Source organism: Amphimedon queenslandica, unplaced genomic scaffold, assembly GCF_000090795.2.
Source record: "Amphimedon queenslandica unplaced genomic scaffold, v1.1 AMPQUscaffold_13446, whole genome shotgun sequence".
NCBI classification, from domain to species: domain Eukaryota; kingdom Metazoa; phylum Porifera; class Demospongiae; order Haplosclerida; family Niphatidae; genus Amphimedon; species Amphimedon queenslandica.
The window spans coordinates 37,398-49,967 of NW_003546318.1; the positions used below are offsets into that span (position 1 = coordinate 37,398).

Consider the following 12,570-nt stretch of genomic DNA (forward strand, 5'->3'; position numbering starts at 1 on the left):
ACACGACATCCACTATACCAGTGGCACCACAGTGTAATTGCACTTATTTATTATTTTTATTATTATTCTTATAATACATTAGCAATAACAAGTGTAACAATCTCTATCAGACGTAGTTTAGTGTCCACTTTCATCTTTTCTTTATAACTTCTCAAGTTGTGAAGAAGCCTCCGTCAGACTTTCGCGAAAACCCACGATTAGTTGCCTCGGAGTGATGGCTCTCAATAGCAAGCCCTTTAGCACTGTTGACAGTGGTTTTCTGTGGATCGCAGTGCGTCACTAGCTCTTTCTCTTCTAGTGTCAATGGTTTGGGTGCTACTGGCCTATTCTTTAATACTCGTCCGTGAGGAAGATTAAGGGTTTCTGGTTGCATGAGTGTCTGAGCCTGGGACTTAAGGAACTCTTCGCTATGGTTGTATTGGCATTTTAGTACAAAGTCTAGCTTGTCGTTTGGAGCCTTTGGGTCGTAGTAGTAAGCCTGTCTACGGTAGCTGGAAAGTGTTGTGGATTCATTGAGCCTAGACCATGGGTCTTTCTCTCCTGGGTTGAGGTATAGGGTATCCCCTCTTTGGAACTCTAATGGTGGCGTCTTTGTAAAGTTCTTGTCGTTTTCTAACTTTGGATATGGATAAGGATCTCGAGTGGCCATGTTATGCTAGCGAGGCTTGAAAAAATGCTTACAGTGTTAGGTTGCCATGGTATCTATGGGCGTGTCTTGGAGTTTAATTAAATAATTAAAGCAATTTTCACGTGGCCTCAAGCAATTCTCTCTCGATTTCTGTCTTTAGCCTCATGGCTCGCACATACGGCTATTACAAAACTCTCAGTTGGTGTTTAGCATTCGTTCCTGGTGGAGTTGGATTTCTTGTAATATTAGCAGTGGCATTCCTTTTAGTAGCTGTTCCATGGAATTACCTTAAGCCAGAGCCATTAAAGAAACTGGATAAAATCAAGTCGAAGAGGACTGGGTGTTGCAGTTGCAGTTGGTCTGGTCTATGTTCTGATACGTTAAAAGGTGTATTGCAACTCACTGAGAGATGCAGCCACTATCTGTTTGAAAACGATTCCTTGAAAATTCAGTCAAGCAGGAAACATGGCAGAATCGTTATTATTAGCGGCCGTACCTTTAAGTTATCATGTGGAGTCCTGTCCTCTCTTGTAATCTACAACTGCATTGTATGGGGCATTATCATCTCGGTTGCTACGAACTATCTCATACTTCAGGAGACTCCACACTGCAATGATAATTATGATTGTTTTACGGTGAGCAAAGATACAGTCAATAGCGCACAACCTCTAGCTATAACTGCTCAGAAATAAATGATGATGGCAGTATAATAATGTGTTATTATATTGAAGCTAGGCCCGAAGTTGCTATTGCACTTGTTGGTGGATTTCTCAAAATTGTTCCACCCATGGTCTTTTATGCTACTACCATGCTCTACTTGATACTGTTAAAGGACTTCCACTTGTCAATTAAAATCGCTATCAATGTCATGTTGTTTGTCTTTTTTTTTGGTGCACTTACTGCGATATCAGTTTTCACTGGTCTGAGGCTGATCTCATATATCTATGAGAATGAAGAAAGAGCTGCTCAAGTGATTGTGTTTCTTCTTCTCTGCATTTGTTTTACTTGCTGGCCATGGTATGTATTTGAATCGGCTAAAGTTGAAGAGGAACTTCAGGAGGATCGCCCAGATGAGAGGGATCATGAGATAGAGTCTCAAAGGAATGGCCCTCGACAGGTGATTGATGAATCTGATGATGATTCTGAAAGTCTGCAGACAAATTTATTAAATTAGCCATGAGCAAAGAGGCAGGGGATGAAACTATTATTAAATTTGCAGTAGTTAAGTTTAATAGCTGTGACTATAGATAGTGCACTACTTTTAAAACTAGTTACAACTTTAATGTGCTGATTTTTTGATTTTGAGTTGATTAATTGTCATTTGCATTATGAAGCTTGTTTCTCTAGGTCATTCAACTTTAATGCACTGGTTTTTTGTTTTGAGTTGATTACTGAATTATCATTTACATTATATAGCTTGTTTCTCTAGATCATTTATTGTTATGAAACATGATACTTTCACACTTTGCAGTGATTTTTGATTATTAATTTAATCATTTATATATTACCGGTATGAAGCTGTCATCTAGTGTTATGAAACATGATACTATCTATCAAACCACAAATTATTCATTAGTTTCTCAGCAAGGCGTTGGTGGTGTAATGGTCAGCATTGTTGCCTTCCAAGCAGTAGATCCGGGTTCGATTCCCGGCCAACGCAGTGCTTTTTTTTTATTTTTAGTAATTTTTATTGTTTGAACAATGCTTTTTTGGAAAAACATGTCTCCTGGAAGGAAAACAGCTTTATTTTTTGCTTCTGGGGGACTTCTAGCTACAATAGCATACATTTCTAGGAGAAGAAGCTACAAGAAACAAGCAGAAAACATACCAAAATCAGAGACAGCAGAGAAAAGGCTAAAATTCACAAACAAGACAGTGCTAATCACAGGAGGAGCTGGTAACATAGGGGCAGCCACAGCCCACGCATTTGCCAAGGAAGGAGCAACTCTAGTACTAGTTGACCTGCCACGATTATGTGGAAAGATGAGAGAAGCAAGAAAAGGGCTCCTTTTAGAGGGTGCAAAAGAGGTCCATGTTTTAGGAGCAAATGTAAGTAATTCTCAAGACGTACAGAGAATGGTCTCAGAGGCTCTGAGTGTGTGTGGGCGTATTGACTGTTTCTTTAATAATGCTGGCATACAGGGAGAAATGGTACCACTTCACGAGCAGTCAGATGAAGAATTTCAAACGACAATCCAAGTTAATTTATACGGAGTGTTTCTGGGAATGAAGTACGTGTCACGAGCGATGATGATGTCCGATAAAAATGGAGGGCCAGGAGGAGGAGTCATTGTCAATACTGCAAGCATGGCGGGTCTGATCGGGCCCGGAAACATGGCCGCCTACGCTGCATCGAAGTTCGGAGTCGTGGGTCTAACAAAAACCGGTGCCAAAGACCTCGCACCTCATAACATCCGAGTTGTTGCCATAGCACCCGGTCTCGTTGAGGGATACATGTGGGACAGGCAAGTGAGGTTGCGGGCATTATTTAGGAAACGTCAAGAAGGGACAGAGGAGGAACCAAGCGAGAGAGAGATTAAAGAACAAGAGGCCAGGATGCTGGCAGCAACTCCACTAGGACGTGTTGCTAGGCTATCAGAGATTGCTGAGGTGGTCGTGTTCCTCTGCAGCGAGTCCGCTTCATACATAACTGGATCTGTGATACCCATAGAAGGAGGACGGTTACAATAGTTTTTATAGTGAAAGTTATTAAACACGTGTTGTCACGTGTATGTTAAAAATTACTAATTATCCACGTGTTGTCACGTGGGCAGTTTAGCCCCTCCCCTCATTCAAAATGGCTACATGTTCAGAGTCTTTTGTCGGAGAAGAGCTGGAGCCTACTCTCTCTAATGTACTGGAGCAGTCTTCATTGAAATGGATATTTGTGGGTGGCAAAGGAGGCGTTGGGAAAACGACGTGTAGGTTAGTATTATATGAAGCTAATGATTATTACAAAATTTTAAAGTTTATAAAATTAGTTACTGGGAATTTAATGGTTTTTGGGTATAGATATAATGCATAGAAATGGCTAAAAAATATTTTTTAATTTATCAAATTTATTAGACTCCTCAGAAAGTTTGGACCAATCAAATTTTTGAGTTTATGTAATAAACTTGATAATAATTGTAATATTTAATAATTGATTGTTAATATTTTTAAAAGTATTTAGCTTGTAATATTTGGCCAAGCTTTTCTTGATTTTTATGGCCAAATGTTAAACCTTTTTTTACAATGTTCTTTTAGTTGTAGTTTGGCAGTCCTGCTCTCAAGAATAAGAGAGAGTGTCCTCCTAATATCGACTGATCCTGCTCATAATCTCTCGGACGCTTTTGATCAAAAATTCTCGAAATTCCCAACTCAAGTTCAAGGCTACCGGAACCTCTTTGCAATGGTTGTCATTTTGTTTGTTTATCTTTGTTGTTTACTTTGTTGTTTGTTTGTTTGTTTGTTGTTGTTGTTTAGGAAATTGATCCTGAAGTGATGGATAAGAATGAGATTGAAGATGGAATAAGTCAAGCTGAAGGTTCGATATTATCAGTATAATAATAATAATTATTATTATTATTGTATTTATTTTGTTGCATGGCTATACCGTATAGAGGGTTTTTCGAGGATAATAATTTTTGCGAATGACCCGTGTCTAGAAGTTTGTGAAATTAATTTTTGCAAATTAATTTCCACTATTCTGCCATCTTGTACTGCATTGAAATTGATTTTCAAGTAATTTAATTTCACAAAATCTTGAAAAATTTGCAAAATTCTCAAAATTCTCGAAAAAATACTGCTATATGGTATTTTGTGTAATGGTTATCATTTAATACATGTAGGTGGTATAACTGGTTTAGCAAAAGAGCTACTGGAGGATCTGGCTGGCTCTTTGCCAGGAATTGATGAGGCTAAGAGTTTTATACAAGTCATGAGGTAATGGTAACTGCAATGATAAATATGCAACTGCATACTACATTAATAATTATAGCATAAGTACATGGTAGATGTATGTGCTTACTATTAATTATAGAACATGTGTGATTGTAGTGTTAATTTTAAAATGATACTTACACATGTAATGCATTATTATGGTTTACACACGGGACAAAGTTATGAGCTTTCTAACAGCAAGAGAACATCGAGATACTGTCTAAAGACTTCTCTAGAAGCATTAGAAGGTAGAGAGAACCTCTATAAGTCTTAATAATGACCAAGTTGTACTTGCAAGGTGGTGAAATCAATTATAGGAATATTTTTACACTGTTATGCTTGTTATTATTATTATTATTATTATTATTATTATTATTATTTATAGTCTTGTGAAGGAGCTACGATTTTCTGTCGTTGTTTTCGACACTGCACCCACTGGCCATACACTCAGATTTCTCTCAATGCCACAGATGTTTGAGAAAGGTGTCGCCAAAATAGGAGAGATTAAATCGAGTTTTGGACCAATCATAAATCAGGTCAGCACCGTACAAGATGATTTATTGGCGAGGAATTAATATTGGCGATTGGCGGTTCTATGAAGTTGCCAATATAAAATCCGCCATTTTGTTTTAATCTGAGCATGTTTAATGGCACGTGGCACAAAATCACCAATATTTTATCTGCCGATTAACTTTCCACAGGCAAATTTGCCAAATATTACTCCCGCCAATAAATCATTTTGTACGGTACTTGTTTTCTAGTAGTAAAGTTGCATGTTTTCTTATGTTTTTTGCATGTTTTGGAAAGTTAATCTGCCAATTAACTTTCCACAGGCAAATTTGCCAAATGTTACTCTCGCCAACAAATCATCTTGTACGGCATTCATTATTAATTATTATTATTATTAATATATTTTTTTGATAAAGATATAAATGTTAAAATTTAGTATGATATTTATACATTATTAAGTACTATTATTATTATTATTATTATTATTTTGTTGTTATAGTTGATCCCTGCTATGGGAATGGGTGACTCTGAGAGCGTTCAGAGCCGATTATCAGAGCAGCTACCAGTAATACAACAGATTAACAAAGAATTCCGAGATGCAGTAAGTATAGCCTAATACTAGCAATACAATACATGCTTTCATTCCTATTTTTGATGATAGAAATAATTATTAAGAATAATAATAATATTTTAATAATACCGTATTTGGAGGGAGCTAAATTTTGGCGATTTGCTAAATTTTAATTTGGCAACCATGTACCATTGAGCGTGGCTCAAAATGGCGGATTTTATTTTGGCGCCAAATTTAAATCCTCAAAATTTCCCGCTATACAGTAGCAAGAGTACATAATATACTTTTGACAGTAGTAATGATATTTGAATTGATATTTATATTTTTGAATTGATATCGTAATGATATTAAATGATGTTTGAGATTTTTGGTATATATTTGGTATCAGCAAAGAATTGTTATTTTGTAGGAGAAGGCAACATTTGTGTGCGTGTGCATTCCGGAGTTTCTCTCGGTCTATGAGACGGAGAGACTCATACAGGAGCTAACTAAAATGGACATTGACGTACACAATGTTGTAGTGAACCAAGTACTCATTCCAGACAGAAACGAGAGAGGTAACGACACTTATACACGTGTTCTTGTGTTATGTGGAAAGTTTGAGCTCATTTTGACAAAAATTTCTGAGTTATTAGCATTTAAAAATGGGTCAATTTTTGAAAAATACCCAAGGCTATAGGCCATGGTTTTTTCCAAAAAATCGCTAAAAAATCACCCCCAATTTTTATTACTTTTTTGATCTATATTGATGTCCTTATGCTATGTAGAAAGTTTGAGTTGATTCCGACAAATATTTTTCGAGATATGAGTATTTTTTTTAAATGGGCCAATTTTTGAAAAATACCCAAGGCTATAGCCCATGGTTTTTCCCAAAAAATGGCTCCGAAATCACCCTAAATTTTTATTACATTTTCTGATGTATATCGATGTCCTTATGCTATGTAGAAAGTTTGAGTTGATTCCGACAAATATTTTTCGAGATATGAGTATTTTTTTAAATGGGCCAATTTTTGAAAAATACCCAAGGCTATAGCCCATGGTTTTTTCTAAAAAATGGCAAAAAAATCACCCCAAATTTTTATTACATTTTTTGATGCATAATGATGTCCTTATTGCTATGTAGAAAGTTTGAGCTCATTCTGACAAATATTTTTTGAGTTATGAGCATTTTTAAAAACGGGCCAATTTTTGAAAAATACCCAAGGTTATAGCCCATGGTTTTTTTCCAAAAAAGGGCTAAAAAAATCACCCCAAATTTTTATTACATTTTCTGATGTATATTGATGTTCCTATAACTGTAGGTGATATTGTGTGTAGGATGTGTGCTGCAAGACATAAAGTACAGAGCACCTACCTTGAACAAGTGAGCCTTTAACTACATGTACATGTACAGTCAAACCTGTCTCTTCCGGACACCTTGGGACCCAATAAGTAATAACCACCCCTCCTGATTATGGAAGTATCAGTCCTTATGTTAGAGTTCTATAAATAACTGTATTCTATTAATAACTGTGTCCTTATTAGCATTGTGCTAGTGCAGTACTAAAAGCATTGAATAAGATTCAAAATTACATTCATTGAGTTAGTACTACAATGTATCTTCATAAATTAAATCTGTAGTTTATGCATGCCTATATAGATGTGTCAACTGTCAATACTCAATAAGACTTTAGACAAAAATTATTTAGAAATTCCCCCAGTAGTGTGTAGTGTATTATTAGAGCCTAAATCATTAATCTTATTTAAATTTCAATTTCTATAGATTCATGAATTGTATGAGGATTTTCACATCGTTGAATGTCCACTGCTTGAAGGAGAAGTACGAGGTAAAGAAAAACTGGAGGTTTTCAGCAAATTACTAGTCAAAAAATAATTCTACAAACACGACAGAGAAATGATTATTATTCACAAAAATAATAATAATAATAATAATAATAATAATAATAATAATGTCATGAGTGAAGAGAGTCTGTATAAAAATTTTTGTAATTATTATTATAAAATTTTAATAATAATAATAATAATAATGCATGGTTCTAACAAAAATAATAATAATAAGCACAAAAAAAATTATTATTATTCATAATAATTAAAATAATAATAATAAGCACAACAAAAATTATTATTATTCATAATAATTAAAATAATAATAATAAGCACAAAAAAATTATTATTATTCATAATAATTAAAATAATAATAATAAGGTCAGAGCTGTTTTGGAAAAGGAGGGGAAAGAAGAGAAAATTTGAAAAATAAAAAATATCGAAAAGACGAATAAAACGAAGAGAAAATAAATTTAAAAAGAGAGAGAGGAGAAAAGTTGCTCTGTAACTTTTAAAATGAAACCAAGAGAAGATAGGAACTACTAAAGACAGAAAAGGATATCTAGGAAGATATTTGGAGAGACAAGAGAACTAAGGTGCTTGAATATGCTCCCGCTGCGTAGAAAAATAATACAAAAGGAAAGTCCAGAACAACACAAACAATCAAATTTTAAAAAATCGTTACATTCTTCTGGGCGGGGTCCCGGGGGGCAGCCCGGGATTATGACCCGGTCTCGGGGGGCGCATCGGGGGTCTACTAAGAGGGGACTGGGTCATATGGAATTGAGCTATTTCCGAAATTGTTGATACGAGCTCGCCAAACGAGGGGCGGTCCTCCGGCCTCCAGGACCAGCAGCGAAGCATTATTTCGTAAATTGCTTGGGGACACTTGTCTGGACGATCCAACCTTTCGTTCCCTTCAAGCATCTGCATAATGTCAGTACCACGCATCCCCTACAATAATGAATGTGAGATCTTATACGCACATGTACATGAAAAATAATAGATGCGAGTTTATACATGAACATGCATGTGTAATTGGCATAGTGCTTGTAATAGTGATAGTGTAATAGTGTAATGTAATTGTAATAGTGCTTAACTTTTAAGCCCAACATCCACTATGGCAACTTTGTGGTTACTTTGATGTACATGTATGTCAACTTTGTTGCCAAAAGTAGAACAGTGTTCTACTTTTGGCAACAAAATTTCTGTTGATTTCAACAAAGTTGCCTAGCGGATGTTGGGCTTTAAGGAGCAAAACTGTTGTCATTTTTGCGAATTAGCAATTGAAGACGCTGGCACAGTTTTCAAAGCGCTTTGATGGGCTTTGTTGATACAGCTGAAATAATGCGCATTGATAGTGTTCACACTAGCAGCTGGATTATGTATCATTTTGTGTTCTTGTTGCCATTGGTTTACATTGATCGAAGCGCATCACTTCACATCAATCCACCTCTGGAGGTGAAGTGAGACTGATGGGCATTGATGGGCATTAATTGCTAGCTCTGTAAAAATATTCTATCTTTTAATTGCAATCTAAAGCATATCAAGAGCTATTCTGCAAAAGAAAAATGCTCTCTAAAAATAAAGTGCCATTCACTGTAGAAGAATCCTTTCATGTACACAATGTACATGTACATGTATGCACAAATTAAATGTAAATGTACATAAAAGGTTTATTTATGGTTTTTTTAAATTTATCATTATATTTATTAATTTTTTTGTTGTACCTGATAAGGTTTGGCTCCGTATGAAAAAGCTTCCCAAGCAGTGACTCCGTAACTCCACACATCAGACTTGCTATCAAACTTTGCATAATAAATACACTCGGGAGCATACCACTTCAATGGCCACCGCCCAGCAGTCTCTGCCTATAAAGGTATAAGTAATGAATAAATGGTATTTTTATCAAAAATGGCTTGGAGAGAATTTTCCATTTTTATAATTTTTTTCTGATACATACATGTACATGTTCTTATGTTGCGTATCAAGTTTGAGCTAATTCCGATCAAATTTGGATTCTTTATGAATTTTTAAAGTTGCTCAAAAATCGGGTCAAAGTCCCTGTACTATAGTACAGAGTCTGGGGCCAAATTTCGCCAAAATTGAAAAGGAGAGAATTCTCCATTTCAAAAATTTTTTCTGACACATATACATGTTCTTATGTTACTCCTCAAGTTTCAGCTGATTCTGATTAAAACTGAATTTTTCCCAAATTTTTAAAGTTGCTTAAAAATTTGGCCAAGGAGCTAGGGCTATAAGCTTATGGTATTTCATTGAAAACAGCCAATAGAGATTTCTCCATTTCTATTACATTATCTAATACACATAACATTATGGCTGTGGTCTCTTACTCTGTAATATTCTGAGCCTCCTCCAATAGCTCGGGACATCCCAAAGTCGCTAATCTTAACATTATCATCATCAACCACTAACACGTTGCGGGCAGCAAGATCCCTGTGAACAAACCTAGTCTTTTCTAAATATTCCATGCCCTAAGAGTGAAGAAAATAAAATAATAATCATAATAATAATCATAATTATAATTAATAATCAGGGCTTCATTTAGGGGGGGTGCATGGAGGGGGCACCCGCCCCCCTGGGGGGACACTTGCCCCCCTTGGTTGACTTATTAACATGAAAAATTTCATCACCCCAGAAGTATGGATAAGTGTTGTGAGCACACATTGTGCATGCACATTAGAAAATATTAGTGACCCCCCTTTCCTTGAAATATTTTAATCCTACCCCCCCCTGTATAAAATCTTTCTACATCTAAGTGTATGCATTTTTAACCTGTTGTATTTCTAATTATTATACTTTTAACAATACTGATACTAATAATAACAACAACAACAACATTTGGTTTCTCTTATTTCTTGTTTTGTTCTTAGTGTATTTTATTGTGTATGTTTGTGTGTTGTGTTGTATAATAATAATAATAATAATAACAATAATAATAATTGTAATTCATCATTGTAAATTTAATGATAATTATTATAACAATAGTAGAAATAACAATAACAATTATTACTAATATCACAATAGCAATAATAACAATGATAAAGATAGCCTATTATTAAAGTTACAATATCAATAGCAAAACAATAATAAAGATAAAATTATAAATACATTTACACGTACATGTACATACAGTATAATACCTTAATGCAATAATACAATATTATGCACAGTATATATGTACCAGTACAAATGATAGCAGATTAGAGAACAATAATTTTGGGGAGATTGCTGATTTGTCAATACAGTAACAATTATTCCCACATGATCCATACAATGTGCCTTTGTCATTGAAAAATACCCTCCAATACAATACTCATCATAACAATCATAACAATTACAAGTAATTAAAGCATTCAAGTAAAATATGGTACAGTGATTTTCCTTAAACTTGCATGATAGACAAGCAGAAATGTGTTATGCACATGGTCTGTTGTGGTCAGGAATTAAATGGATGCACCTACTTAATACTGACCACTGCAGCTAGAGCATGTTCATAACACATTTCTGCTTGCCTATCATGCTAGTTTAAGGAACATCACTCTATATGTACAAGGTTTCTGCCTAAAAAATATTAGAGATATAGTCAGAGACAAATATTGCTCCTTTTACACCATACTAGTAGACTACAGTATCATGCTTTATCTATGGTTATTAGTATTAATTGGATGGTTGGTCTAAGTGATGAACTGGTTCGTTTATTTGTTGAGGTAGTTGTCCCGATCACCCCCGACCATCATAGGCAGGACTATGCATGTAAGACTAATAAAAGACTAAGTTTATACTGAATAATTCATTTAATGTAAAAGGCTCATAATTTAGTTAATACTTTAGCATAAACTTTATTTACAACACAATAAGGATTATCATTATTATAGCTATACTTTTATTATTATTAAGGAAATCAAAAATAAATTAGTAATAATAATAATAATAATAATGTACCTTGGCAACTTGTATAATCATATTAACAATCTTTAAAACAGGAAAACCGCTGGAGAGAGAAGGAGAGATCAAAAGAAAAGAGGAAGGAGAAAGGAAAAATATTAAACAAGTCAAAATATGATAGTAAGACTAACACATGCTTCCGTAGAAACTTGTTCAAAGGGCCACAGGCAGCAAGTTCCATCACTAGTCTAATTGGATCACCTACGCATATACCTGTGTAAGAAAAAGGAGATTAAATTTAATGATAATTATTAGAGGAGAAAGAGAGAGGGTGAGAGGGAGAGAGAGGGAGAGGGAGAGAGAGAGAGGGAGAGAGAGAGAGAGAGAGAGAGAGAGAGAGGGAGGGAGACAGAGAGAAAGATTACCATAAAGTCTAACTATATTAGGATGATCAAGCATGGCCATTGCATCAGCCTCTCTCAGTATCTCGGCTTTCTGATTCGGAAGCTCTTCCGTGGGTTTCAAAAACTTGAGAGCACACTTGACAGGAGGTTCCCCACTAAGAGGGCGGTACACGCCCTGCCTGACTGTACCAAATGTACCAGCACCTGGAAAAGGAAGGAGAGAGTAGACATTAAGATAGAATGATTAATGGTGATTAAGAAAAAGGAAGTGGAGACTGATAATACGGGGAAGGAGAGAGGGAAGTGAAATGAGGAAAATGAGAGATAAAAAGTCAAAACAAATACATGTAGTGTGTACCATATACTACACTTACATGTACATGTACATGTAATACTTACTCCAGTGTAACCTTTATAAGGAATAGGACAACTTTATAATGAGGACATTTGTAATGTACTAATTGGCACAACTACAATAGTTCCTCTGAAATGAGGACACCCCTATATAAAGGACAGGTAGTGTGGGCCCAATGGTGTCCTTAATAAAGAGGCTACACTGTACATGTAAAAAGGATTAGTAGTGTGGGCCCAATGGTGTCCTTAATAAAGAGGCTACACTGTACATGTATTAAGGACAGGTAGTGTGGGCCCAATGGTGTCCTTAATAAAGAGGCTACACTGTACATGTATTAAGGACAGGTAGTGTGGGCCCAATGGTGTCCTTAATAAAGAGGCTACACTGTACATGTATTAAGGACAGGTAGTGTGGGCCCAATGGTGTCCTTAATAAAGAGGCTACACTG

General features: G+C 35.4%; 4 protein-coding genes and 1 non-coding gene across 5 annotated transcripts in view; 3 read left to right on the forward strand and 2 right to left on the reverse strand.

The window, feature by feature from the left end:
- Nucleotides 1-106: 106 nt before the first annotated feature.
- Nucleotides 107-692, reverse strand: LOC100639605 (uncharacterized protein C1orf194 homolog). The gene has a single exon (XM_003385843.3). It carries the CDS (start codon nt 647-649, stop codon nt 152-154), a length of 498 nt encoding a protein of 165 aa, XP_003385891.1. The 5' UTR covers nt 650-692; the 3' UTR covers nt 107-151.
- Nucleotides 693-2,194: 1,502 nt separating this feature from the next.
- LOC100639984 (levodione reductase-like) lies at nt 2,195-3,369 on the forward strand. Its single transcript, XM_003385846.2, has one exon. It carries the CDS (start codon nt 2,330-2,332, stop codon nt 3,317-3,319), a length of 990 nt encoding a protein of 329 aa, XP_003385894.2. The 5' UTR covers nt 2,195-2,329; the 3' UTR covers nt 3,320-3,369.
- Nucleotides 2,217-2,288, forward strand: Trnag-ucc (transfer RNA glycine (anticodon UCC)). Its single transcript has one exon. It is a non-coding gene; the product is annotated as a tRNA-Gly (tRNA).
- Nucleotides 3,370-3,411: 42 nt separating the features above from the next.
- LOC100640111 (ATPase asna1-like) lies at nt 3,412-7,563 on the forward strand. The gene is made up of 9 exons (XM_003385847.2): nt 3,412-3,553; nt 3,875-4,022; nt 4,094-4,154; nt 4,459-4,552; nt 4,935-5,085; nt 5,559-5,660; nt 6,040-6,187; nt 6,932-6,993; nt 7,393-7,563. The coding sequence occupies exons 1-9, from the start codon at nt 3,426-3,428 to the stop codon at nt 7,501-7,503; spliced, it is 1,005 nt and encodes a 334-aa protein (XP_003385895.1). The 5' UTR covers nt 3,412-3,425; the 3' UTR covers nt 7,504-7,563.
- Nucleotides 7,564-8,093: 530 nt separating this feature from the next.
- Nucleotides 8,094-12,570, reverse strand: part of LOC100640238 (tyrosine-protein kinase SYK-like) — a 6,983-nt gene continuing 2,506 nt past the window's right edge. Inside the window, exons 3-8 of the mRNA XM_003385848.2 lie at nt 11,789-11,971; nt 11,555-11,636; nt 11,421-11,469; nt 9,809-9,949; nt 9,185-9,325; nt 8,094-8,408 (exon numbers count right to left, since the gene is read on the reverse strand). Coding sequence (XP_003385896.1) covers nt 8,136-8,408; nt 9,185-9,325; nt 9,809-9,949; nt 11,421-11,469; nt 11,555-11,636; nt 11,789-11,971 — 869 coding nt within the window. The 3' untranslated portion in view covers nt 8,094-8,135. The remainder of the gene's footprint in view (nt 8,409-9,184; nt 9,326-9,808; nt 9,950-11,420; nt 11,470-11,554; nt 11,637-11,788; nt 11,972-12,570) is intronic.

What these genes read in the sequence shown, in the direction of transcription:
- LOC100640111 (XM_003385847.2), top strand. Translation starts at nt 3,426, where the DNA reads ATGGCTACATGTTCAGAGTCTTTTGTCGGAGAAGAGCTGGAGCCTACT. An exon ending in ACAAAGAATTCCGAGATGCA is followed by an intron (nt 5,661 to 6,039) that starts GTAAGTATAGCC and finishes GTTATTTTGTAG; the next exon opens with GAGAAGGCAACATTTGTGTG. An exon ending in TCCAGACAGAAACGAGAGAG is followed by an intron (nt 6,188 to 6,931) that starts GTAACGACACTT and finishes CTATAACTGTAG; the next exon opens with GTGATATTGTGTGTAGGATG.
- LOC100639984 (XM_003385846.2), top strand. Translation starts at nt 2,330, where the DNA reads ATGCTTTTTTGGAAAAACATGTCTCCTGGAAGGAAAACAGCTTTATTT.
- LOC100639605 (XM_003385843.3), bottom strand. Translation starts at nt 649, where the DNA reads ATGGCCACTCGAGATCCTTATCCATATCCAAAGTTAGAAAACGACAAG.